This window comes from Bos indicus, chromosome 25, assembly GCF_029378745.1.
Source record: "Bos indicus isolate NIAB-ARS_2022 breed Sahiwal x Tharparkar chromosome 25, NIAB-ARS_B.indTharparkar_mat_pri_1.0, whole genome shotgun sequence".
Taxonomy (NCBI): Eukaryota; Metazoa; Chordata; class Mammalia; order Artiodactyla; family Bovidae; genus Bos; species Bos indicus.
Window position 1 is genome coordinate 42524995 of NC_091784.1, and position 25852 is coordinate 42550846.

General features: G+C 68.1%; 1 protein-coding gene across 1 annotated transcript; it reads left to right on the plus strand.

Annotated features, from left to right (window-relative positions):
• Window positions 1-1653: 1653 nt before the first annotated feature.
• INTS1 (integrator complex subunit 1) lies at window positions 1654-25852 on the plus strand. The gene is made up of 47 exons (XM_070780331.1): window positions 1654-2012; window positions 2646-2936; window positions 5188-5384; window positions 5478-5615; window positions 5872-6031; window positions 6132-6237; window positions 6329-6515; window positions 6611-6756; window positions 7063-7204; window positions 7405-7581; window positions 8014-8122; window positions 8692-8812; window positions 9176-9253; window positions 9763-9920; window positions 10381-10477; window positions 10940-11031; window positions 11208-11268; window positions 11734-11931; window positions 12252-12381; window positions 12603-12782; window positions 12990-13139; window positions 13471-13650; window positions 13770-13874; window positions 14664-14831; window positions 14918-15029; window positions 15779-15940; window positions 16400-16546; window positions 16701-16799; window positions 17040-17164; window positions 17410-17664; window positions 17852-18011; window positions 18207-18347; window positions 18504-18678; window positions 18757-18880; window positions 19468-19598; window positions 19995-20082; window positions 20171-20397; window positions 20484-20607; window positions 21516-21649; window positions 21948-22140; window positions 22609-22736; window positions 23029-23141; window positions 23924-24037; window positions 24836-24906; window positions 25107-25198; window positions 25310-25419; window positions 25541-25852. Exons 1-47 carry the CDS (start codon window positions 1955-1957, stop codon window positions 25654-25656), a joined length of 6570 nt encoding a protein of 2189 aa, XP_070636432.1. The 5' UTR covers window positions 1654-1954; the 3' UTR covers window positions 25657-25852.

Genomic DNA, 25852 nt, shown 5'->3' on the forward strand with positions numbered 1-25852 from the left:
TCAGCCTCTCTGGTGTTGAGGGTCCCTGGAGAGCAGTCCTTCCTGCAGATGCCCCTGGGAGCCTTTGGACTCTTGGCTTAGAACCTCAACACCCCAAATGCAACTGATGTTGTCACAGCCGAGAGAAAAGTGACCACAGCCCACCTTGCCCCAGGTGGGCAGCAGACCCGCCGGGGGAGTGGAGGTGGGGCTGGTGGGGTCAGGGAAGGCACCTCTCTGGCTGGGGCTGGGCTGTGAGAACCACACAGCATCTTTGCTCAGGGGGTTCCCTGGTGGTGCGGTGGATAAGAATCCGCGTGCCAATGCAGGAGACATGGGCTCGGTCCCTGGCCCAGGAAGACCCCACAGCCCGTGGAGCAACTAAGCATCTGCACCACAATTTCTGAAGTCCCTGCACTCAGGAGCCCATGCTCTGGGACAAAAGAAGCCACTAAAGTGAGCCGCTCACACCCCAAAACCGTAGGGAGCCCCCACTCACCGCAGCTGGAGGGAAGCCCACACTGCAAGGAAGATCCAGCACAGACACAGACAAACAAACAAACTTAATTTTAAAAAACAAACAAGAAACCACCTCTGCATAAACACCCTCACAGAGACGTGGCCGAGACCAGCAGGGCTTCTAGCTGACAAACGTCCCGGGACGCCGCCTCCGTGTGCGCTCAGTCCGGCAACGCGGGGGCTGCCGAGAGGACAGACTGTGCAGCCAGCGCCCGCCCCCCGGACCCCTTCCCCGGCAGGGGTCTCTCCAGGCCCGCAGCCCTTTCTCCGAACACCATCCTCGGGAGGAAGGCCGGTCCGGGGCTCTGACAGCCGCCGGCAGCTGGTCCGGTGCGTCTACACTGGCCACCGTCCGCAGGTTTTCACCTGAGCCCACCCTCTCTGCGCCTTTCAAAGCTCAGCGCTGCCCCCACTGCAGCATTACTGAATAAAATCCGTTTCTCAGCTCCGGGCCCTGTCCGGCTTCCTTCGGCAGCGATGCCGCCTTTCCGACGCGCTCGGTCGGTGAGTGGCGCCCGCGTCCTTCCCACGGTCGCCTCGTCCTTCGCGCGGGGACCCTCCGCTCTGCCTTCAAGGGGGCCGCCCGCTGCAAGTGGCCGGGTGGGGCCTGGCTGTCCACCCGATCCTCGTTCCTGGTTGGGAGGTGGGGACGGCGTGGAGACCCCCAGGAAGAGGAGGACGTGAGGGTCTGGCGTGGAGCCGCACTCGGCGCGTGGTTGGCGACCACGTCCTCAGCACCGAGCGGGCCCCGCTGCGCAGGCCGGCGCCCCGAGGCCGCGGGAGTCCCGAGGCCGCACCCCGGGGCCCTGCCCGGTGCCGGCTTGGCTGCTGGGTTCCCTCCTAGACGCCCTCCCCCCCAGGGAACCCCGCAACCTGCCCTTCGGCCCACAGGTGGGAGAGCACTCTGAAGGCCCAGCACGTACGGGGAGCAGCCGAGGCCACCCTTCCGAGCTGCGTGTTCTTGGGCTCGACACTCACTAAGGGCAGCCGCACCTGCGGGAGCGGGTGACAAAACCCGCCTCACCGAGGAGGCTGCACCGGCCTCCCGCCGCCAGAGGGCGCTGCAGGCACCGCGGACCCGCTCGCCTTCCCACCCGCACCCCACCCCCCCTCGCTGTTTTGTTTCCGGGTGTTCCGGAAGTCGGACTCAAAGGGCGACTTCCGGTTCTGGGGCGGCCGCGACGGTACCCGGGCGCCGCTGCGATGGGCATCTATCGCTCTCACTAGAAGAAACTGGGTCGCCTCTGCCGGAGAGACGGAGCCTCCCGGGATCCAAGGCGGAAAGGCGGGGTCGCGCGGCCGCTTCAGGAGTTGCTGCCCGCGGTGGGGCGGAGTGTTCGCCCCGGGCCGCAGTCCCAGATTGGAATGAATGGGCGAGCGGCGGGCTGCTGACTAGCGCGGGTCTTCCCCCCAGTGCGGCGTCGGCAGCGCGGAGCGGCGAGGGCTCGGGGGCAGGATGAACCGGGCCAAGCCCACCACTGTCCGCAGGCCCAGCGCTGCGGCCAAGCCTTCGGGTGCGCGGCCTCTCCCCGCGGCACACGGCGCAGCGCCTTCGGGTCGCGGCTTTGTTTCCCCGAGCCGAACGCGGTTCCCAGGAATGGGGTCTCGGACAGCAGCCCTTGGTCCCGGGGGCCCTGGGAGTCCCGGGACGGGGGTCTGGGACCGCCGCCACCGCCTCCTCGACCCAGGCCGGCTCGTTGGTCTATGCATCCGAGGCCGCGGACCGCAGCCCAGGAGTGCCTGGCGGGAGGAGAGGGCGGCACAAGCAGGGGCTGACAGCAGGCTGGAGCCAGACTGGCCTCCAACCCGCGCTAGCTGAGTGGCCTTGGGCGCTTTACTTAACTTCTTTGTGCCTGGTAGTACTCAACCTGTGAAGTGAGGTTAATGATGCCTGTTTCAGAAACTTGTTGAGGGTGAAGGGACCGGAAGCTGATAGGCTGGAAACGGCCTGGTGTGTAGTCAGCGCCGTGTGACTGTCCGCTGTTGCTCACTGGCCAGTCCCAGCACTGCTGTGCACTTGCTGGGTGTCTTGTTTTTTCGCCTGCCCCGACCGTAGTCGAATCCCCATGGAAATGGTGGGAGGTTGGAGTTGTTCTCGGACTCCTTTTCCACCTAGCTGCTGTGTGAAGGTGCGTGTCCCTCTGCAGGTCACCCTCCGCCAGGAGACTTCATTGCTCTGGGCTCAAAGGGTCAGACTACTGAGTCGAAAACAGCCTCCACCCTGCTGAAGCCTGCCCCTTCCGGCCTGCCCTCGGAGCGGAAGCGCGATGCTGCGGCTGCGTTGGCGGGTGCCTCGGCGTTGCCGGGGCTCACCAAGCGCCCCAAACTCTCCTCCACGCCCCCGCTGAGTGCCCTGGGACGCCTGGCTGAGGCTGCGGTTGCAGAGAAGCGTGCCATCTCTCCCTCCATTAAAGAGCCATCCGTGGTCCCGATTGAAGGTAAAGACAGCTTCTATACGTCCCCCAGAGAGCACAGCCCCTGCCTCGTCCGTGCACCAGGGTTCAGAAAGGCTACTTCCAAGCTTAGGAGTGTAGGTTCTTTGGAGAATGGAGGACAGGAGTCAGCTGTGAGTTTGTTTTTCAGAGCATCTCTCATAGGGCCGCCTTCACTGCACCTCTGCTTCAGACTGACAGTGATGGGAGGTGCTTGTCACTCAGGGCAAGGTGGCCCACATCGATCTGGGGCTGCTGCCGAGTGCGCGCCTCTGTGGCCCTCTCTGGGGAGCAGACAGCCGTGCAGGGGCCTCCTGCATTGGAAAGCCTTGCACGGGTTCCTGCCGGCCCTGCTCCAGGGCTGGAGCGGGCGTGAGCCTGATGCCCTCCTGGAGGGCTGCCAGCTCCGGTCCTTGGGGAGCAGGCGCACTCTGTTGTTCCCTTGCTGGCCTGGCTATTTTCCGAGGCCGCCTCTGTGACAGTCTTCTCTGAGTGCAGGGAGTCCAGGGCAGTGCAGACAGACAGGTGCTGTCCTTGGGGGCTGTACGTGTCGTGAGGACCCTGTCCACCCAGGAGGCGGTAGCTTGTGCTGCCTCACTCTCTTCCCAGTTCCTAACGGTGCAGAGTTCACCTGCTTGCTTTTTATCTCTTAGCTGATGAGGTATCATGACAGCATTAGAGACAGGCATAAAGCTTACCCACAAGCCCGCTGTTTACACAGAAGCTGTTCTGCCCTGGACGTTCCCGTTTTTCTGGAGGTCGGGTCTGTTTAACATCACATCAGTCCTGGGTGTTAAAGTGTACAGGGGCTCACGTGGCAGCCGGGGAGGGGAAGGCCCATCCGGGAACCGGGGAGAGAGGAGGCCCGTCAGGGACTGTGGTGGGAAACAGAGCCTGACAGGCTGGCTGGGATCCGACTGGCAGCGGGACTACGAGAGGAGCCGTGGCGTGGCGGCCTTCATGCTGGTGGAGGGGCCCGTGCTCGGGCCAGGGCCGGGGCTGCTCTGGGCAGCAGTGAGACCAGGGCAGAGGCCGGCCTGGGGCTGCGCTGGGTGGCGGCCTTCACGCTGGTGGAGGGGCCCGTGCTCAGGCCAGGGCCGGGGCTGTGCTGGGCAGCGGTGAGACCCGGGCGGAGACTGGCCCGGGGCTGCGCTGGGTGGCAGCCGCCTCGGATCTCTGGCTCGGGGTCCCTCCCTGGCGGCTGGGCCAGGTCAGCACTGAGCACTTGAGGGACCGAGTCCCGACTCAGGCCACAGCTCTCTCCTCACTGGCCATGCTTTGGTTTTATCATCACACGAGTCCCAGATAAGGTGGCTTTGAAGGTTACTTGGAGTATGGTTATGAAAGGCATGTTACAAATGAAACACATTTAGCAAAACAGAAGAGGCTGAGTTCAGCTACTTCATGGCGTGTGGCACTTGGAGTGTCTCCACGGCCAGGACTTTCTGAGCTCCACCCCTCTTCCTGCCTGTTTGTCTTTCTCCCTGGCACGTGGAGAGCACTCGGGGAGTGCCGGTCAACCTCTGTCCTCCATGCATTTGAGTCAGAAATCCATCGCATTGCCATCACTTGGGTATCTAAAAACACAGTCCTAACAAAACCTCTTGGGTCAGAAAAGAAATCACAGTGGAAGTGACAGAACAGGTGGACCCAAACGATCGTAAGTGCGGCACAGATCAGACGTGGGTGGAGCCGCGCCTGGCCCAGGGGGCCCTCGGGTGGGGAACGGGGAGGGGGGCCTCTGGTCCCGTCAGAGGAGGAAGGTGGGGGCCGGGATGCCCAAGGAGGTAGCAGGAGGGAAAGCGCAGAGGGCAGCTGCGCGGGGGGAGAGTCGGAGCCCTGGCAGGCTCTCAGCGATGCAGGGAGCAGCCTCTGAGGGGCAGACGCGGGGAGGCCGCAGTGGAGGAGGAGGCCCGGGTCCACAGGTGGTGCCCGGCCAGCCCGCTCGGAAGCTCAGGGAGGGACCAGCTTGTAGAAAAGGAGGTGTTCCTAGGCCATGCACCCGCAGTGAGAGGCTCTAGCAGTGCCTGGGGGGCTCCCGCACGGCCCTCCTGGGCCTGGTCACTCCTGGGGGTCGGGCGACCCCTGCACTGCACGGTCCAGCTGCCCCGCCCACTCCCTGGGGACCTGCGGTCGTGGCTCCACCCCAGGCCCTCAGTCAGGTCCCTGGAAGTCGGCCTCGGCAGCCCCTGGCCTGGGGGCTGCGTGGGACGGTCTAGCTCGGGGCTGCCCACCTGACCGGGCGTTCCCCCGGCAGTCCCACCCACGGTGCTGCTGGACGAGATCGAGGCGGCCGAGCTGGAGGGCAATGATGACCGGCTGGAGGGCGTGCTGTGTGGGGCCGTGAAGCAGCTGAAGGTGACACGGGCCAAGCCGGACAGCGTCCTGTACCTCAGCCTCATGTACCTGGCCAAGATGAAGCCCAACATCTTCGCCACGGAGGGCGTCATTGAGGTGAGGGCTGCCGTCCCCTCCTCCAAGCCAGAAAGTGGGGAAGGGGCGGGCAGGGCCAGACGGGCCTCCTCGCCACCGCGCCATCTCCCGCAGGCGCTGTGCAGCCTCCTGCGCCGGGATGCCTCCGTCAGCTTCAAGGCCAAGGGCAACAGCCTGGTGTCTGTGCTGGCCTGCAACCTCCTCATGGCCGCGTACGAGGAGGATGAGAACTGGCCCGAGATCTTCGTCAAGGTGAGCGGCCTCTCCCAGGCGATCACTCTTGGTGAAGGGGGCAGAGGGCGGCGATTGGGGTGGGGGGACTGCTGGACCACCGGGGGGTAAAGGCGTCTGAGCCCCGAGGGCCGCGTGTGGCAACCCAGGGCATCTTCTGCCCCGAGCTGCTGGCTGTGAAGGGGCAGCCAGGGCCTGGGGAGGCTCCCAGCTTGCTCCTGCCCTCACACGGGGTCGCAGGAGAGGGCAGGCTGAGGCTTGGGCTCCGTCCTGGCAGGTGTACATCGAAGACTCCCTGGGGGAGCGGATCTGGGTGGACAGCCCGCACTGCAGGACCTTTGTGGACAACATCCAGACAGCCTTCAACACCAAGATGCCCCCCAAGAGTGTGCTCCTGCAGGGGGAGGCGGGGCGTGGCGGAGGGGACCTCAGTGCTGGTGAGAGCCCCTGCGGCAGCTGGGCTGGGGTTCCCAGTGGGAGGGGCCTGGGCACGCGGCACCGGGGGGAGCCGGTGTCCACTAGGCGCTCCTTCTGCAGGGAGCAGCCCGCACCCGTCCCTCACGGAGGAGGAGGACAGCCAGACGGAGCTCCTGATCGCCGAGGAGAAGCTCAGCCCCGAGCAGGAGGGCCAGCTCATGCCCAGGTAGGTGTGCCGCGCGCCCCCGGCCCGCGCGGTCCCAGGAGACCCCCGCCTGCCTGTCTTCCTGCCCGCTGCCGTCCCCCCTCTGGCCTAGGTACGAGGAGCTGGCGGAGAGCGTGGAGGAGTACGTCTTGGACATGTTGCGCGACCAGCTCAACCGGCGGCAGCCCATCGACAGCGTCTCGCGGAACCTCCTGCGGTTGCTCACCTCTGCCTGCGGCTACAAGGAGGCGCGGCTGATGGCGGTGCAGAGGCTGGAGATGTGGCTGCAGAACCCCAAGGTGAGGCGCGCGTTCGCGCGCGCGCGCGCGCGCGCGCGGCCCTCCTGCGCCGAGGCTGCGGGGCTGACGGCGTCCCCCCCTCCCGCCGCCCGCAGCTGACGCGGCCTGCTCAGGACCTGCTCATGTCCGTGTGCATGAACTGTAGCACGCACGGCGCCGAGGACATGGACGTCATCTCCCACCTGATCAAGATCCGTCTCAAGCCCAAGGTCCTGCTCAACCACTACATGCTCTGTATCAGGTGCGCGGGGGGCGGGGACGCGGGGCCGCCGGGGGCGGGGGCATGGGGCCAACGGGGGTGTGGGGCGCGGGGCCGCCGGGGGCGAGCTGCAGGGGTGGGGGGCGCGGGGCCGCCGGGGGCGGGGGCATGGGGCCAACGGGGGTGTGGGGCGCGGGGCCGCCGGGGGCGAGCTGCAGGGGTGGGGGCCGCGGGGCTGCCGGGGGCACTGGGGGCGGGCGGTGGGCGTGGGGCCGCCCGGGGCGGGCGGCGGGGGCATGGGGGGTGCGGGCGGCAGCTGCTGGAGCTCCCTCTGCTTTCGGGGCCCAGGGAGCTGCTGAACGCGCACAAGGACAATCTGGGCACCACGATCAAGTTCGTGATCTTCAACGAGCTCTCTAACGCGCGGAACCCCAACAACATGCAGATCCTGTACACCGTGCTGCAGCACAGCTCCGAGCTGGCGCCCAAGGTGGGGCCCCGCGACCCCGCCCCGGAGCCGCTGGAGGAGAGGGTGTGGATCGGCGGGTGCAGAGCGCTGTGAGGAGGCTCTGCTGTCCCGGGGTGTCTGGGTCGCGGGCTTTCTGGGCAGGCCTCCTGTTGGCCCATGAGGTGAGGGCCGCGGGAGCTGGGGCGGGCGGCCGGCAGCTCCCGCGATCTCTCTCTCCGCAGTTCCTGGCCATGGTGTTCCAGGACCTGCTGACCAACAAGGACGACTACCTGCGGGCCTCGCGGGCCCTGCTGCGTGAGATCATCAAGCAGACCAAGCACGAGATCAACTTCCAGGCCTTCTGCCTCGGGCTCATGCAGGAGCGCAAGGAGCCCCAGTACCTGGACATGGAGTTCAAGGTGCGCGGCGCCGCACCTCCAGGCCACCGTCCCCGCGGCCTCTGCGCTGGGTGTCGGGGTGGGGCAGCAGTGTCTGGTGTGCGCAGACCGACGGCGCCCCCAGGGCCCGGGTCTGCTCAGGGTGGATTTTAGGGAGTTTGGGGAGGCGGGAAGGGCCTCTGGAGAATAGGACTTGGGGCCGAGAGTGGTGGATCTCGGGAGCCACGTGAGCTGTCAGCAGACAGCCCCTGGGGGTCCTCTTCTCCGAGGGTAGCTCAGTCCAGCTCTGTGGGCTATACCTCCCCTTGTGGCCCGACCTGGCCTTGCTGTGGCTGGTTCTTGGTCCCTAGCATCCTGCCATCCTGCTGGCCGTGGAGGGGGGTGGGTAGAGGGGAGACGGGGACGTGGACCGCTGCGCTGAGCTGGGCTGGGCGGGGCTGCTCTGTCGTGCAGGAGCGCTTCGTGGTACACGTCACGGACGTGCTGGCCGTGTCCATGATGCTGGGCATCACTGCCCAGGTGAAGGAGGCTGGCGTCGCCTGGGACAAAGGAGAGAAGAAGAGTGAGGAGCTGGGGGCGGGCTGCCTTCTGCGGGGGGCTCTCGTGCTGGGGAGGCGGCCTTGGGTGGGAGAAGGGGGCTCTGCTCTGAGTGTGGGCCTGGGGCAGGAGGGTCGCAGCTGCAGCTCGGCTCCTGGAGTCCCAGGAAACTGCTGGTTCCTACTCTGCCCAGGCGGAGAGCAACCGCTCCCAGCCCGGGGTCGCCCTCTGCTGGTTTGCTTGTGCAGGTCCTGGTGCCTTTGGGCTGGGAGTAGGGTAGGGGGGCAGGGCAGCGGTGTCTGGGTCAGCCTGCTCTGGGTCATTACTGACCCTGGAAAGGGTTGGCTGCAAGGCCCTTTAAGCGATTGGCTGGAAGGACACTTGGGATTTCAGGGTTTCAGTTCCCTGAGGTGTCCTCAACCCTGGAGGACGGTCAGGTGCTGGCGAGCCTTGCCCAGCCGTCTCAGCCGCCCCCCCCACACCCCCCATCTGGGGCCCCGCCCCTCTGTGAGGTCTCAGGGTGCTTGTGCCGCCCAGGCTTTCTCCGTGCGCCTGGCTGCCATGCACGCGATGTAACCGGCTCCTCCTCCCCAGACCTCGAGGTGCTGCGCTCCTTCCAGAACCAGATCGCTGCAATCCAGCGGGATGCCGTGTGGTGGCTGCACACCGTCGTGCCCTCCATCAGCAAGCTCGCCCCCAAGGACTACGTGCACTGGTGCGGCCGGCTCTGCCTCGCCCCCGACCGGCCGCGCTCCCGGGGCTCACGGGTGACGAGTGACAGGGCTCCTCCCCGGATGACAGGCCACTAGCTGGCGCCAGGCTGTCAGAGGCCAGAGGGGCCAGGGGGCAACAGCCAAAACCTCGCGGTGTCCGAGCTTCCGGCAGGGCCTCGGGGAGGCGGGGCCCTGTCTGGTGGGGTGGGGCGCCCCCTTTTGGGAGGGGCCCATGGCCTGCCAGCCTCCCAGGCCTCACTGCAGAGCCAGGAGCCGGGCCATCGCTCTGCGCACGGGCTTCCCCGCCCACGGGGGCTGATGGGGTGGGGCCAGGACCCCAGCCTGACGGCCCTCCCCCGCTGCAGCCTCCACAAGGTTCTCTTCACGGAGCAGCCCGAGACCTACTACAAGTGGGACAACTGGCCCCCCGAGAGCGACCGCAAGTGAGCAGGGCGGGGGCGGGCCTGGGGGCGGGTCCCTGCGCCCGCACCCCGCCGCCCTTTCCCCAGACGCACTGTGCAGGCCCCTGCGCCCTCGCGCATGCTCGGCTGGGTGGGCCCCGCCCCTCGCGTCCAGGCCGCGCGCACACGTGTCCTCTCTGCCCTCACCGGTCCCCGAGCCGGGTCACCCTCCCTGAGCTTCTGACAGGTCGCTTCCCTCTTCTGCCTCTTTGGGCCCCACCGCGGCGTCAGCGTGCTCCTCCACCCCTGCCAGAGCCCCGCCCCTGTCTGAGGGCACGGCACGGGGCCGAGCTGGCCTGTGAGACCCCCGAGGCCGGGCTCCCACTCCGTCCTCCGCAGGGCTGTGGGGCCCGGTCCACATGGGCATCAGGCACAAGTGACCGTGGGGAGGGTGGGCAGTGCCCCCTCTGTGCCCAGGTGAGACGAGCTGGGGCTTCCCCTGCCCTGGGGGTGGGCTCCCACGAGCCCTCCTCTGCCCGCTCTGCCCGCAGCTTCTTCCTCCGCCTCTGCTCGGAGGTGCCCATCCTGGAGGACACGCTGATGCGCATTCTAGTCATCGGGCTCTCGCGGGAGCTCCCTCTTGGCCCCGCCGACGCCATGGAGCTGGCTGACCACCTGGTGAAGCGGGCTGCAGCTGTGCAGGCTGACGGTGAGGGCCTCCCGCTGCTGGCTCCCCTCCCCGCGACCTCCCGGGCCTCCGTGTGTTCTCTGCACGGTTGAACCCGGCAGGAGTGTCTGTCCCCCGCCTCTCTGAAGGGCTGCGGGGGGCCTGAGGCGGAGCCGCCCCCTTCTAGAGCGCGTGTCTCGCTGCTGGTGGGCCTGGGCTGGCCTGCAGCGTTGGGGGGCTCGCCGTTCCCCTGCTCGCCCTGGCGCATCCGCTGCACCCACAGGTGTCAGCGTGTCCTCGCCCGTCCCTGAGCCCGGCCGTGCTGCAGCCTCGGGCGCCGTGCGGTGCGGTCGTGCCCTGGCGCCCCGGGGCCCCTGCGGCAGCGCGCCCGTGCCTGCGTCGTCCCCGCCCCCCTGCCCCGTGTCCTTGCTCCTGGGCGTCCACGGCCCGAGTCCAGGCGGGGCGCCCACCGAGGGACCCGCGTGTGGCTCCTGCGTTTCAGACGTGGACGTGCTGAAGGTGGAGCGAGTGCAGCTGATCGACGCCGTCCTGAACCTGTGCACCTACCACCACCCCGAGAACATCCAGCTCCCGCCAGGGTGAGGCCCCCGGCACCCAGGTCCCCCGACTGCCCCGCTGTCTCCTCGGCCCACAGCACTCTGCTGCTTGGTTCCCTCGTGTGTGAACCAGGCGCTGTCTGCTTCGGGACGACAGTGCGTGCACGCCGTTTCCTCGGCGCCCGACCGCGGCGCGGTTTCCATTTGCCGCGTGCGTCACTCGTTTGCGGATGTGATAGGGTGGTCTCGGCGCAGCCGCGGGGCTCCGCTGCCGTCGTCTGCGTGACCTGACAGCGTCGTCCCTCCAAGAAGCCTCTGCCCATCCGCTGGTGCTCCCCTCCCCTTCCCCTCAAACACACACGGCCGTCAGACGCCACGAGTCCTGTAGCTTGGACGTTTCTGCACGTTTCATGTCTGAGCTGCAGTGGCTGGGTGGCCCCTCACAGGATGTGTGTGCTGTTGCCGCCCGGTGCCAAGGCTGAGCTGTGGCCATCTTGGTTCCAGGTATCAGCCTCCAAACCTCGCCATCTCCACCCTCTATTGGAAGGCGTGGCCCCTCCTGCTGGTGGTCGCTGCGTTCAACCCGGAGAACATTGGTGAGCGCCCACTGCCCCAGCCAGCCACGGCCACCTGAGCCTGTGTGGGCCTTGCTTCTCCTGGATGTTGCGCTCATCGGGCCGGGGGGCAGAGCCTGGCGAAGGGCGGGGTGATGAGTGGGGAGGGGCTGGGGGCGGGCCAGGGTCCCGCAGCCACCTGTTGCCTTGCCCCCTAGGCCTGGCCGCCTGGGAAGAGTACCCCACGCTGAAGATGCTCATGGAGATGGCAATGACCAAGTGAGTCGCTTGCCACCACGCGGGGCCAGGATGCGGGGGCTCGGTTACACTCAGAATGTGTGTCAGGGGTCCCGGCCTTCAGGCCCCCGGAGGGCGCCTGTGTCTCTGAAGTGGGAGTCGGCCTGGTGCCTGTGCCGGAACACCTGGCCCAGTGGCAGGGGTCTCGCACGGCCCTCCCGCACACATTCTGTTCTGGGTCTGGGGCCCTGACGCCTATTGGCCAATTTTGGAAGCACCAGCGTGCGGTCATGTGGAAGGACAGAGTGGCCGGCTGTGGGCTCTGAGGGACACCCGCTCCCTCACTGAGGTCTGACTGTGGCGTGTTGCCGATGGCCCCTGGACACGTTGCACAGTCTAACGGCTCCATTCGGGCTTGGGCCAGGGACGTCGCCACGGGCTCTGATCCCTACTCTTGAGCACTACCCGGGGGCGGCACTGTGACAGGTTCTCGTCCCCTGGTCCCAGCAATTACTCGTACCCGCCGTGCACCCTGACGGATGAGGAGAGCCGCACCGAGATGATCAACCGGGAGCTGCAGGTCTCGCAGCGGGAGAAGCAGGAGATCCTGGCATTCGAGGGGCACCTGGCCGCAGCCTCCACCCGGCAGACCATCACCGAGAGCAGCAGCCTGCTGCTGTCCCAGCTCACCAGCCTCGAGCCCCAGTGCGTGTGCAGCCCGGGGCGTGGGGCGTGGCGGGCAGGGGTTGGGGGGTACAGCTGGCCTGGCTGGCAGGGGGCGGCCGGGCGGGCGGCGGGGGGCGGCCAGGCCTGGGGGGTGGGGGTGGGGTCTAATGGGAGGCCGGGCCACACTGTGGGTGAAGCCAAGAGCCCCCGAGGCCAGGCTGAGAGGGGAGGAGCCACGGGCCTGCGGGAGGATGGGCAGCTGGCTGCAGGTGGGAGGCAGGCAGGCCCCCCCCATCCACTCTTAGCTGGGGGCGCTTCACTTGCCGCTTTGACACACACGTGTTGCCTGGCGCTCTCAGAGGGCCACCCCGGAGGCCTCCGCCTCACATCCTGGACCAGGTGAAAGGCCTCAACCAGTCCCTGCGCCTTGGGCACCTTCTGTGTCGGAGCCGGAACCCCGACTTCCTTCTCAACATCATCCAGAGGCAGGTGAGCACCCCCAAGGCTGCGGGGGGCCTTCCCGAGGTGCCGGGGGCCCTGGCATCAGATGAGACTGTGGGCTGGAGGGCACGCCTGGAGACCGGGCCCTTCAGCCACGGCTCCGGGGTGCAGAGAGCTGCCTTGGGAGTCCCCGCTGGTGGCGGGCAGTTGCTGGGGGAAGGGTGGCAGCGGGACTGACTAGAAAGAGCCGTGTGCTGCTGCCCGCCCAGGCCTCCTCGCAGTCCATGCCCTGGCTGGCCGACCTGGTGCAGTCCAGCGAGGGCTCCCTGGACGTGCTGCCCGTGCAGTGCCTGTGCGAGTTCCTGCTGCATGACGCCGCTGATGAGCCCGCCTCGGGCGGGGAGGAGGAGGAGGGCGAGAGCAAGGAGCAGAAGGCCAGGAAGCGGCAGGTGAGTGCCCGCTGGGGGCCCACACGCCTGCCCCGACCCCAGACACCTGGGGCCCACATGCCTGCCCTGACCCCGCCACCCTCACATGCCCAGCCTGACTCCTGATCCCCGGGGCCCCACATGCCCACCTTGATCCCATCTCCTGACCCCACCCCCCGACCCCAGGCCCCACACGCCCGCCCTGACCCCCGACCCCTGCCCCCACAGAGGCAGCAGAAGCAGAAGCAGCTGCTGGGCCGCCTGCAGGACCTGCTGCTGGGCCCCAAGGCAGACGAGCAGACCACGTGTGAGGTGCTGGACTACTTCCTGCGGCGGCTGGGCTCCTCGCAAGTGGCTGCCAGGGTGCTGGCCATGAAGGTGCGGGGACCAGGCCCTCTGCTCCCCTGGCACGGTTGTCTTTCCTGTTAAAACGACCGTTTTTCTCACCGGGGCTTCACCGGAAGAGACTATCAGGGAAAAGGGCACGGTAGGAACGTGCAGACACTGGGTCCTGTCCCGCCCGGGCCCTTCCCGCTCTGGGGTGACCGGAAGTGTCCCGGGGGCGGCCCTGTGTCTGTCCTGCCATCTTCCAGAGGCGCTGGCGCCAGATTCCCGGGCAGCCGGCCCACTGTCCTGGCAGCTCTGAGTACGTGGTGTCTGCTGGGCTGGAGGGAGCCGGCAGCCCCAGAGCCCGATTGTCCGCTTGCAGGGCTTGTCCCTGGTGCTCTCAGAGGGCAGCCTGCGGGACGGGGAGGAGAAGGAGCCGCCCCTGGAGGAGGACTCGGGCGACGCGGACGCGCTGCAGGGCTACCAGTGGCTGCTGCGCGACCTGCCCCGGCTGCCGCTGTTCGAGAGCGTGAGGAGTACCACCGCGCTGGCGCTGCAGCAGGTGCGGGCGGGGGCGGAGGCGAAGGGCGGGGCACCGAGGGGGCGGGGCCGTCCCCGTCGGGAGGGGCTGGGTGGAGGGGCCGGGGCCATCCCCTCCGCTCACACGGCCCCCCTCCGCAGGCCATCCACATGGAGACCGACCCACAGACCATCAGCGCCTACCTGGTCTACCTGTCCCAGCACACGCCCGTGGAGGAGCAGGGCCAGCACAGCGACCTAGCCTTGGTGAGGGGGCGGGGCTGGGGGAGCTTGTGAGCGAGCAGGCGGCAGCGCCACACCTTGGCTCTGGGTCCCGAGTGCTGGGACCTTGGTAGGGACCTTCTGTCCAGAGCAGGAGTCGAGGGCAGGAGCCCCCGTGTCTCTGGGGCTCTGGGCCCGAGAGGTGTGGTTTGGCCAGCCTGGGAGGCGGAGGGGCGAGGTCCACGCATCCTGCTCCTGTGGGGCCCCGTGAGCCGGGCACGGGCCTGTGTTCTCCCGCGGCCTGCTCTTTCGTGGCCGTCTTTCTCCTGACCTTGCTCTTCTATGAGCTTGTCGGCTGACAGCGCGGGGGTCCTGAAGGCTCCAGGTCCCTGTAGAGGGAGTGGAGGGATTGGCTGAGGACTGAGGTTGGTGGGCAGTGGGATTCTGCCCAAGCCTGGCTTCTTGCCGAGGGGCCGGTGGCCCCTGCCTTCTGAGTCTGGTCTAGGGGCTAGCCTCCCCCACGTCACTGCTGCCGGCTGCAAGTAGACGCGTCTGGCTGTGGGCAGGCGGCTTTTCCCTGTGGGTCCTGAGCCGTCTGTGTTCCTGTCACTCCCTCCTCTCCGAGGGGCCAGCCCTCTCCAGTTCACAGCCCGTGTGCCTGAGGGGGCTGCACACGGGGCCTCGTCTGTCGTCGGCGTGCTGGCCGGTGCTGGGGTGTCTGTGCCAAATGGGGTGCGGCGTCAGGTGGCCTTGGCCGGGGATGGGCCGTTGGCCGGGTGTGACGGGAGGAGAGCCCGAGCCGCTGACCCCGCCCCCTGCCGCCCGGTCCCCTAGGACGTGGCCCGGCTCATCGTGGAGCGCTCCACCATCATGTCCCACCTCTTCTCCAAGCGCTCCTGCAGCGCCGAATCGGACGTGGTGCTGGCAGCCCTGCTGTCCATCTTTTCCCGCTACGTGCAGCGCATGCGCAAGAGCAAGGAGGGCGAGGAGGTCTACAGCTGGGTAAGGAGGTGGCGCCCCGCCAGGCCCCGCCCAGCTCCGCGGCCCCGCGCCCCGCCTCGGCCTCTCACGCCGCCTTTTTTCTCCAGTCAGAGTCGCAGGACCAGGTCTTCCTGCGCTGGAGCAGCGGGGAGACGGCCACCATGCACATCCTGGTGGTCCACGCCATGGTCATCCTCCTGACTCTGGGCCCGCCCCGTGGTGAGCAGGCTGCGGGTGGTAGGGCCGGGTCTCCGGTGGAGGCAGACGCCCCTCCTGGGGAGCACGTGAACCTCTCCGTGGTGGGGCCCCTCAGGTCCAGCCGCTGTCCCGTCGTCCTGAGGTGCACATGGGTGCTGCCGGACACCTGGGCCTGCTCCTCCTGCCGGGTTTCTGAGGTGGAGATGTCCACAGGGCTGCCCACCGAGGGGCCGCAGGTCCCCGCCACAGGCCTGGGCGTGGCCCTTGACCCGCTGCCCAGGGGCTGTGTCCAGAGCTGGCTGATCCTCTGGCTGCCTGAGACCTCCTGGCCTGGCAGCCTCTCCATCCCTCCTGTGAGGCGGATGGTGTGGGTGACTCTGCGTCTTGTGTCCAGGGAGGCGGCCTTATGCCGGTCTGGCCTGCTGGCTGCCCAGGGCTTTGTGGAGACGAGGGCGGGAAGGGGCTGGTTCGGCCAAGCCCACGGGGCCCAGCACACGTGCTGGTCCTGGCCTCACCCGGCTTCTGGGGGCCTGGCCGGCTCCCTGCACTTCGATCTCCTTGACCGAGAGAGGAGAACACGGTGGTTGTGAGGGTTGGTACGCCCGCCTCTTGCAGGCTCTGGCGCCCGTCGCACTTGTTCTTGGTAGACTACCCCCCGCCCTGTTCCTCAGCAGCCCCGGCTCCCCCGTAAACTGGGGACACGCTGGCATCAGCCCTCAGCCTGAGGTCCCAGAGTGGCTGTGGTGCTGACTGCACCCTCTCTCCTGAAGCTGGTGACAGCGAGTTCCAGGCGCTGCTGGATATCTGGTTCCCGGAGAAGAAGCCGCTACCCACAGCCTTCCTGGTGGACACGTCGGAGGAGGCACTGCTGCTGCCCGACTGGCTGAAGCTGCGTATGATCCGCTCAGAGGTCCCTCGGCTGGTGGACGCCGGTACTGCCCAGGGCGGGTGGACAGCCCAGGGAGGGGGGCGTTGGTACTGCCTGGGGGGATCCGGGCCTCGCCTCTCACTGTAGGCCGTTGCCAAGGAAAGAGGGCAGCTCGGGGGCCTCTGGCACGTTCTGGGACGTCTGTTATCCGGCTCATGTCTAGACTTTTCAGGGAGCTTTCTCTATGTGCAAGCTGTTACGGCCTTACAAGGCCCCAGAGAGAATGGGGTGCTGGAGGAGGGAGGGAGGCAGTTGGTCTGGACTGTGGGGTGGGCTGGGGCAGCCTGCAGGGAGGAGGAAGGGTGCCCAGTAGCTGGGGAGGCCAGGCAGGTAGGGGGTGAGTTGGTTTGGGAAACAGGACACACGTGGGCAAGTCTGACGCAGGGCGGGGGCTGGGGGACCCAGTGGCTGCCCTTGGGGCTGTCCGGCCCTGCGCCCGGCCGCTGAGGGGAGCTGCCCACAGCCCTGCAGGACCTGGAGCCGCAGCAGCTGCTGCTGTTCGTGCAGTCCTTCGGCATCCCCGTGTCCAGCATGAGCAAGCTGCTGCAGTACCTGGACCAGGCCGTGGCCCACGACCCCCAGACCCTGGAGCAGAACATCATGGACAAGAGTGAGCACCAGGCCGTGCTGAGCGCCCTGGGCAGGGGCTCCAAGTGGACGGCCGCCTCAGACGCCGCTTGCGGTCCCGGGGAGGCAAGGGGCTCTGTGGGCGCGGTGGGGAGGAGCCCCCGCCCTGCATGCGGTCACCCGCGGTGTCCCTGCAGACTACATGGCCCACCTGGTGGAGGTGCAGCATGAGCGCGGCGCGTCCGGAGGCCAGACCTTCCACTCCCTGCTCACAGCCTCCCTGCCCGCCCGGCGAGGTACCCGCGCACGGCCACTCGGGCAGCCTCTGCCCCGTGTCCCCCTCCCGCTAGTGGGTTCTCTACCTCGTGGGCCTCGGGAGCCCCGGTGAGGCTGGTGTCCCGGGCGAGAGCTCTCGGGAGGGCCCGTGAGCTGCTCCTGTGGGCGGTGGGCCCCGGGCGAGCCTGGCCTTGGGTGGCAGGGTCCCAGTGAAGCGGGTGGGAGGGCTTCTCACTGACACTGCCCCTCCCTCCCTGCAGACAGCGCAGAGGCGCCGAAACCCAAAAGCAGCCCAGAGCAGCCGCCGGGCCAGGGCGGGACCCGGGCCGTGGCACGGGTGCGGGCGCTGGGCCCAGAGGACGACCTGGCCGGCCTGCTCCTGCAGGTAGGGCCCCGCCCGGGCCCGTGGGCTGGGCTCCCCGGGCACAGGAGCGGGTGCTGCAGAGCACACGTGCCGTTTCCTGGCTGCACGCTTGCACACACGTGTGTGCACAGGTCACACGTGGTCTCCGGGGCCTGTTGCCCTTGGCCCCCTGTCCCCAGTCCACGGTCTCCTCTGCACGCCCACCTGGAGAGAGTGGTGGATTAGGGTGTCCGCTGCTGCCCTGACAGCCCCCTCTCTTTGCACAGATCTTCCCATTGAGCCCGGGCCCACGGTGGAAGAGTTCCCACGCACGCCCTGCCGCCCTGGCGCTGCAGCAGGCCCTGGGCCGGGAGCTGGCGCGAGTCCGCCAGGGGAGCCCCGAGGTGCCGGGTGTCGCCGTGCGCCTCCTGCAGGCTCTCGCCACCCTGCTGAGCTCCCCACACGGCGGGGCCCTGGCCCTGGCCATGCACCGCAGCCACGTCCTTGCCTGCCCCTTGATGCGCCAGCTCTGCCAGTACCAGGTGGGCCTCGGGTGGGCCGCGCTTGCCTCTCCCGCCCCGTCCACGCCCGCACATGTGCTTGCCCCGTCGTGTGTCCTCAGGATCACTGGGGGAGCTAGGTGGGCCCTCACCGTGGAGGGGGGGGCGCTGCGCGGCGGGTGGGTTCTGGGGCTCTGGCCCGTCTGAGCCGTGCCTTGCCCGCCCCCAGCGCTGCGCGCCCCAGGACACTGGCTTCTCGTCACTCTTCCTCAAAGTGCTCGTGCAGGCCCTGCAGTGGCTGGACGGCCCCTCCGTGGAGGCTGGGCCCCTGCAGGCCCAGCTCAGGCTGTTTGCTGCCCAGTGCTCGGCGCGGCGCCGGATCAGCAACGGTGAGGCGGGGCTCCCAGGCCGCTGCGTCGGGGGGCCTGTTCCCGGGGGGACCCAGTGGCATCGGGGGCGTGGTCCAGTGGTTTCAGGGCCAGGGCCCAGGGGTGGCCCCTCGGGGAGGGGAGTGTGTGGGGGAACTGAGGGGGTCACTCCTGGGGCCCTGGCGGGAATCCACCCAGTCACACTCTCCCCTGCAGTGCGGAGCGGGTTCCTGCACCTGGTGGAGGCCCTGACATTCCGCGGGGACCCAGAAGCGGTCAGCTCCACCGTGCGTGCCATCGTGGCCACCCTCAGATCTGGGGAGCAGTGTGACGTGGAGCCCGAGCTCATCAGCAAAGGTACTCGGGCCGCGGGCTCCACTGAGGACCCCCTTGCCGCTCCAGAGTCCCTCTGCCGGGTACCCCCAGCAGAACAGAACCCCGGGGGTGGGGCTGTCCGTCCTGGAGTCGGGCATGCCCTGGGCCCGTGTGACGGGCACCCCTTCTGATCTGCAGTCCTCCGGAGTTTGATCGAGGCGAGGTCACCTCACTTGGAGGAGCTGCTGGCCGCGCTCTTCTCCACCGCGTCCGCCGTCCCGCCCTCGGGGCCCGTGGTGGTGGTCAGCTCACTGCTGCTGCCAGAGAAGGAGGAGCCCCTGGCCCCTGGGAAGCAGGAGGCCGACAGCTGCAGGTGAGTCGGCGGAGCTGCGGTTGGGCCTGGGGGCAGTCCCGGGCGGCTGTGTCTGACCCCCAGCCCCCTTCCCTGCAGCCAAGAGGCCATGCTCCTGGGGCCCTGCTCGGGGCTGCTTGTCGACTGGCTGGAGATGCTGGACCCCGAGGTGGTTGGCAGCTGCCCCGACCTTCAGCAGAGGCTGCTCTTTTCCCGGGGCAAGGTGGGGCTCACCGGGCCGGCGCGCGCTCTTCCGTCGGTTCTGGCAGGCCCCAGGCTGGAGTCTCATCGGCCAGACAAGTCCAGTGTGCCGAGCCAGTCGCCATGACCGGCCAGATCTGGTCACAGAGGCGGGAGGGCAGGGGTGAGGTTGGTCCCTGTGGGCCCAGGTCCTCGCAGGGCGCTGGAGGGAGAGTGGAGCCCACCTCCCCTGACGAGGAGTGGGGGCCGGAGCCCGCATCAGGGCCCTTCTGGCTGTGGGAAGACGAAGAAACGCTGACCGGGAGGCCGGGGAGGGGTTGTGCGACCCCTGGCCCTGCTCCTGCCCCACGCTGGCGGGTCTGCGCTTCTGAGGGTGCGGGTCACACTCCGCGCCCACAGTGCTGCTTGTGTGTCCCGTCTCTGAGAGGTGGGTTTAGTTCAGCCCATGTTTTATCTGCGGAGTGACCCGCCAGCCTGGGAGGCCCTGCCCTGAAGTGGCAGCTTCTCCCTGCCCTGTGCCACCTCCTGCAGGCTGCCCGCCATCCACTGACCCCATCTGCCAGAGCTGGGCAGCCCGGTGGAGACCAACCCAGGTTTCCTCTGTCCCAGGGCAAAGGCCACCCTGGCCCCCAGGTGCCATCTTTCCGTCCCTACCTGCTGGCCCTGCTCACACACCAGTCCAGCTGGTCCACCCTGCACCAGTGTATCCGCATCCTGCTGGGCAGGGGCCGGGAACAGAGGTGAGCCCCCGCCACCCCACAGGCTGGCTCCTTCCTTGGCACCACAGGCGTTGTGAGGCCCCAGAGTGCTGTGTGCAGCCGCCCAGTGCAGAGCTCCTCTGGGAGCCTGGCCCAGCACCACCCTGGCCCCTGCAGGAGCCGGCTCCCTGGCCCGGGTGGCCCTGCTCTGGGTGGCCGGTGCCCTGTTCTCCAGTCACAGTAAGGGCTGTTGTCAGTGCCGCGTGGCTGCAAGTGCGGGGCGGGTGGGGGAAGGGCTGGACGAGGTCGGGCGGGTGGCCCACGTCCTCTGAGCCCGGCCGGGGTCACAGCCGACAAGGGGCATCTTGCCAGTCCCATCCGCCTCCCTCTGCCTGGAGTCACGCCTCCTGCTGGGTCTGGCCTCCCCACCTCCTCCAGGTTTGACCCCTCGGCCTCCCTTGACTTCCTCTGGGCCTGCATCCACGTCCCTCGGATCTGGCAGGGCAGGGACCAGCGCACCCCACAGGCAGGTTTGGGGTGTCCCCTGCCCAGAGGGCGGGGTGGCCCGGGCACGGCCATGCCGCGCGGGACTGACCGACCGCATCCGACTGCAGAAGCGGCGGGAGGAGCTGGTGCTGCGGGTGCAGCCGGCGGAGCTTGTGGGGCTGGTGGAGCTGATCCTGGCCGAAGCGGAGGCACGCAGCCAGGATGGGGATGCGGGCGCCTGCGGGCTGCTCCAGGCACGGCTGCCCCTGCTGCTGAGCTGTTGCCGCGGTGGCGACGAAGGCATCAAGAAGGTGACGGCACACTTGACAAGCTGCGTCCAGCAGTGGGGCGACAGGTGAGGGGCCACCCGGCTCAGACCGTGCGGGGCGGGGTGTGGGGCACTGCCCTGGCCACGCAGCCGCCGCATCTGCTCTCCCACAGCGTGCTGGGGAAGTGCAGCCGCGACCTGCTGGTGCAGCTCTACCTGCAGCGGCCGGACCTGCGGGTGCCCCTGCCTGACGTCCTGCTGCACAGCCAGGGGGCCACCGGCAGCAGTGTCTGCAAGGTGAGGCCCGACGGGCTCCTCGGGGCGCCTGGGTCCTCTGCTTGGGGGTAGAACCCAGACCAGGAAGTAGGGAAGTGCTTTTTCTCGAACTCGGTGAGGGTGGATGAGTGTCTGAAGTCGGAGCCTACCGTGCCTCCCTCTCCTGTCTGACCTCTTGAAGGGTCCTTCCTCCGGGAAGTCCTCCAGGTGTGGAGCAGAGCAGAGTGGGCGTCCCCCCGTGTCCCCCTCGTTCCCTGATGGGGACTGTTGAGAAACACGGACTGCGCGATGTGTGTGATGATGTCTCCTGTGCCCGGCCCCTGCTCTGTCCCCGCACATCAGCTGGGCTCCCTGTGGGCGTGGTGACTTCGAGCCGCCGTGCTCGGCGCGTGTGGACAGCGTGCCCCTTCCTGGCTGCCTGCCTCCCCCACGTGCCTAGTGTGGTCTTCCATGTTCAGAGTCTGCCTTCCCCTCCTTTCAGCGGTGCGGGGGGCTTGTGGTCTGCGGGTCTCCCTGCCCCCTCCCTGCCTTCCCTGCGCAGGGCCCTGAGTCGGATCTGCCTCCAGCCCTGCGTCCCAGGAGGAGGGAGCGACGTTTTTCTAGCTTGCTTTCCTTTGTGTGTGTTCTGTGTTTCACACACCTGAAGTTAAGCTTTACCTGTGAGGTCGGTCTTTCTCACCTGAGATAGTTCAGGGCTTCTGTTCTGTTTCCGGGGAGCGGCTGATGTCACATTGCGTGCTGAGGTTGGCCAGGACCTCCGGCTACAGCCAGCTTGATCCTCTGAAGCCCCAGAAAGCAGTGGGGGCAGGTTTCTCTGGGACACCATGAGGGGCCTCAGGGACTGTGCCAGGGCCTTGGGGCTGAGCCCGGGTGGGCAGGTGGGCACGAAAGCCGCGAGGGCCCTGGCCCTGACCCCCTGCCCCTCTCAGCTGGACGGCCTCATCCACCGCTTCATCACCCTTCTGGCGGACACCAGCGACTCCCGGGCATCCGAGAGCCGAGTGGCCGACGCCAGCATGGCCTGTCGGAAGCTGGCGGTGGCCCACCCCCTCTTGCTGCTGAGGTACCGCCTGGCTGTGTGGCGTGGTGTCTCCCCACCCCCAGCCAGGGGCGGGCCCCACACCTGGTGTTCCTATAGGAATGGGCTCTGTGGCGGTCATCCTGGGGCTGGTCAGGGCTGGAGGCTGCTTGCTGACAAGCCAAGCCTGGGGGGCGGGGCCGGGTGAGTCGGTTGAGCAGCCAGGAGCCTCGCAGTGGGCATCTGTGGGCTCGGGGTGGTCTCTGTCCAGCAGATGAGGTCTCTGAGGGGAGGGGAGAGGCTGGGGGACGCCCAGGACCAGGCGGCTCTGGCTTGGCCGCAGGCACCTGCCCATGATCGCCGCCCTCCTGCACGGCCGCACGCATCTCAACTTCCAGGAGTTCCGGCAGCAGAACCACCTGACCTTCTTCATGCATGTGCTGGGGGTCCTGGAGCTGCTGCAGCCGCAGGTGTTCCAGAGCGAGCACCAGGGGGCGCTGTGGGACTGCCTGCTCTCCTTCGTGCGCCTGCTGCGGGTGGGTGCCCCGTCCCTGTGCCCTGCCCCGCTCTGCCCCCACCTCCAAGCCCACTCCCACCCCTGCCACCATGCCCCGCCCCCCCATTCTGAATTCTCTCCCCAGTCGGTTTGTCCCCCTGTTCCCACAACTGCAGCGGGCTCCGTCCTCCTGACCAGGACTGGGGGTCTGTCCACAGAAGCCGCTGGGTGAGGGCAGATGTGGCTCCAGGGAGCCCTTCAGGAGAGCGGAGCCCCGGGCTGCAGGGGGGCGGGGGCAGGGCCAGGCCCCCAGCTGCCGCCCTCCCGGGGGAGCCCCTGCGGGGCGGGGGCAGGGCCACTCCTGAGCCTCAGGGACCCAGCAGAGGGCGGCGCCTGCTGGTGTCCAGCCTGCGCTGTGAGGCTCTGGGAGGGGTGCGCGCAGGACGGGGCACACAGCCTCCGTCTGGGGCAGCCCCGGCTGAGCGCCGCCTCGCGATGCCCTTTGCAGAACTACAGGAAGTCCTCCCGCCACCTCGTGCCCTTCGCCAGCAAGTTCGTGCGGTTCACCCACAAGTACATCAGCTGCAGCCCCGCAGCCGCCGTCGCCTTCCTGCAGAAGCATCTGAACGTGCTGCAGTGAGCTCACCCCTGTCCCAGCGTCTCGGCCGGGGCCCAGTGTGGCAGGGCTCAGGGCGGGGAGTTCCCAGGGCCATGGTGCCCGGGTCACAGACGCTGGGCCTGCGCCAGGGCCATCCTGAGCTGGCTCCCTCCTCCCCGGCCCCCTGAGTCCCCTACCCCCATGCTGCTCAGGCACAGCCCTGGTCTCCCCCTCCCCGCCCCGTGTGGCCCTCAGGCAGACCTTGTCGCCATTTGCCCCCTGCATGTGGTCCTCACGCAGAGCCTTGTCTCCCCCCCCTTGTCCCCCTAGTGACCTGTCCCTTGACAGCAGCGACCTGGTGATGCTTAAGTCGCTCCTGGCGGGGCTCAGCCTTCCTAGCAGGGACGGCGGGGCTGACCGGGCACTGGATGAGGAGGGTGAGGGTGAGTGGGGCTGGGCTTCTGCTGGGCGGGGCCGGGCTGGACTCCCCTGGGCGTCCCCGGGGCGTCGTTGGCTCTGGCTCTGGCTCTGTGACGCTCGCGCAGCCCCAGGTGGTGCCGTGGCCCACGTGACCTCCAGCACCTGCTCTGTGGGACCAGCCGGGTCCTCTGTCCCCTTGCCTGGCTGCATCCACATTCCTGCCCCCGTTCGCGGCTCCCACCGCCCTGGCGGCAGCCCGGCGCCTGCAGCAGCGTGTCCAGCGAGTGGTGGGTTCGTGAGCAGGCTGAGGACCCGGGGGCCGCGCTGACGCTGGTCCTTCACGGCTGTCCTGCCCCCGGGGGCTGCCCTGACGCTGGCCCCTCACGGTCGTCCTGCCCCGGTTTTGCCCAGTCGTTGGTGCTGAGTGTGACTTTCAGCCATCCGCTGACACGCCTGGCACAGTGCCTTTATTGAGCACCTGCTGTGTGAACGGTGGCAGCAGGGAGTGCAAGGCTCTGGGGAGAAGCGCGTGTCTCCCAGGTGGCCCCCAGCAGGCTCGTGGTCTCATCACACACTGAGCGCCCGCTGCATGTTGGTGCTGTGCCCAGCCTGGGCAGGGCCACGTCTTCGGGTATCTGCCCTGACTCCAGACGCTGCTCAGCAGGGACACCCCTCCTCTCCACGCTGGGGTCCTGTGGCCACAGCGTTGAGTGTATCTGGCTGCATAGGCCCTCTGTGGATGGTGGCTGAGGGCGGGCCATCCTGTCCCCTTGCCCCTGACTGGCATTGGCTTCCTATCTCGCAGATGAGAGCTCGGCTGGCTCCCTGCCTCTGGTCAGTGTCTGCATCTTCACTCCTCTGACTGCAGCCGAGATGGCCCCCTACATGAAGAGGCTGTCCCGCGGCCAGACGGTTGAGGGTGAGTTAGGGGTGCGTGCGCCCTCCAGGCCGGGGTGCCCCCATGGTGGGTGGTGGCCCCCATTCTGTCCCTGTGGTCCTGGGTCCCAAAGCGGCCCTGGCTGTCCCGGCTTCTCCTGGGGGGCATCCAGAAGACAGCAGGGCCCCTGGGAAGGCTGGGAGGGCCGGGTCTTTGCTCATAGTGGGGGTGGGGCCATGGAGAGGGGCTTGGAGGAGGAAGCTGCAGACCAGGGTCGGGGGTGGGGGCTGCTCTGCTGGCCAGTGTTCTTGGGGAACCCCCTGGAGTCCCCGTGGACACCAAGGAAGGGAGGCCTGGCGAGGAGCTGGCCAGTGGCCCCTGGTCCCTTTCGGGGGAGCTGAGCCCGGGTGGCCCCTGGGGGAGGGCAGGGCGGTATGTCTGCAGCATGACTCTGAGGTGGGTACAGACAGACACCCAGGGATGTGGTGCACACACAGATCCCAGCCCCGCAGACCTGACGGAGGGTCTTGGGGGAGCGTGCACCTCCGGGTCGAGCCCAAACCAGAGGCGCCGTCCCGGTGGAGTCGGGGAGGCGGCAGAACCCCAGGCTTGGCTGGCCTGAGCGAGCGCTGAGGTGGCGTGGAGGGTCCCAGGAGGCTTGGGCGCCTTGTTCTGAGCAGCCGAGCTGCACCTGGGACCCTGGGGCCTCGGCCAGGCTGGGATCCCTGCCCGTCCGGTGTGGAGCGGGCAGCGGGCCAGCCCCGGACTCTGCCCCCCGCCTCTAGGTTGCTGGGGTGGGGGGGACACATCTCTGTCACACACGCCCTCTGCTTGACTTAGATCTGCTGGAGGTCCTGAGCGACGTGGATGAGATGTCTCGGCGGAGACCGGAGATCCTGGGCTTCTTCTCGGTGCGGAGCAGCCGCGGGCCCCAGGGGGCTGGGGCGGGAGGCATAGCCACCCCCACTTCCTTCCTGCGGGGGCAGCGCGCCTTGCCATCCAGCCCAGAACTGAGGCGGAGTGGGGCTGGGGGAGTGGGGTCCCCGGCCGCGCTTGCTGAAGCGGGGAGCCCTAGCGGGAGGTGGCCCCGCTGACAGGCATTCTCCTGCAGACCAGCCTGCAGCGGCTCATGAGCTCGGCCGAGGAGTCCTGCCGCAGCCTGGCCTTCAGCCTGGCCTTGCGCTCCATCCAGAACAACCCCGGGTGAGCTAGTGTCCCCGGGGCTAGGGCTGTGGGGGGCTTTGGGGCCTTGGCTGTCCTGGCTCAGGGTAGGGGTGGGGGGGCGGGGCTCCCCTGAACTCGTGGCTTTTTCAGCATTGCAGCCGACTTCCTGCCCACATTCATGTACTGTCTGGGCAGCCGGGACTTCGAGGTGGTGCAGACAGCCCTGAGGAACCTGCCTGAGTACACCCTCCTCTGCCAAGGTCAGTTTGCTGCCCCCGGGGGCCTCAGTCCTCCGGCTGGGAGCAAGAACAGGCAGAGGCTCCGCTCCCGAGAATGGCTGGGGTGCAGGGGCAGAGCTGACGGGCCCTCCTCCGTCCACAGAGCATGCGGCCGTGTTGCTGCACCGGGCCTTCTTAGTGGGCATGTATGGCCAGATGGACACCAGCGCCCAGATCTCTGAGGCCCTGAGGATCCTGCACTTGGAGGCCATGATGTGAGCCGAGCTTCAGACCACCAAGGCGGACCACGCAGCACTCGGAGCCCACGCCCAGGGCCTTGCCGGCAATGGGGGCCACCTTTCCCAGAGGCTGTCCTGCCTGCGGGTGCTGGGGGCGCAGCCGGGGGGGAGGGTGCTGACATCCTGTGGGTCGTGGCTCAGAGTTGGGTTCAAATGAAACGTGTTGAATTCTCTGA

Excerpts from the sequence above, each read along its gene's own strand:
- INTS1 (XM_070780331.1), top strand. The coding sequence starts at position 1,955 with ATGAACCGGGCCAAGCCCACCACTGTCCGCAGGCCCAGCGCTGCGGCC. Across the intron at positions 5,385-5,477 it reads CCACGGAGGGCGTCATTGAG|GCGCTGTGCAGCCTCCTGCG; the intron begins GTGAGGGCTGCC and ends CATCTCCCGCAG. Across the intron at positions 7,205-7,404 it reads GCTCCGAGCTGGCGCCCAAG|TTCCTGGCCATGGTGTTCCA; the intron begins GTGGGGCCCCGC and ends CTCTCTCCGCAG.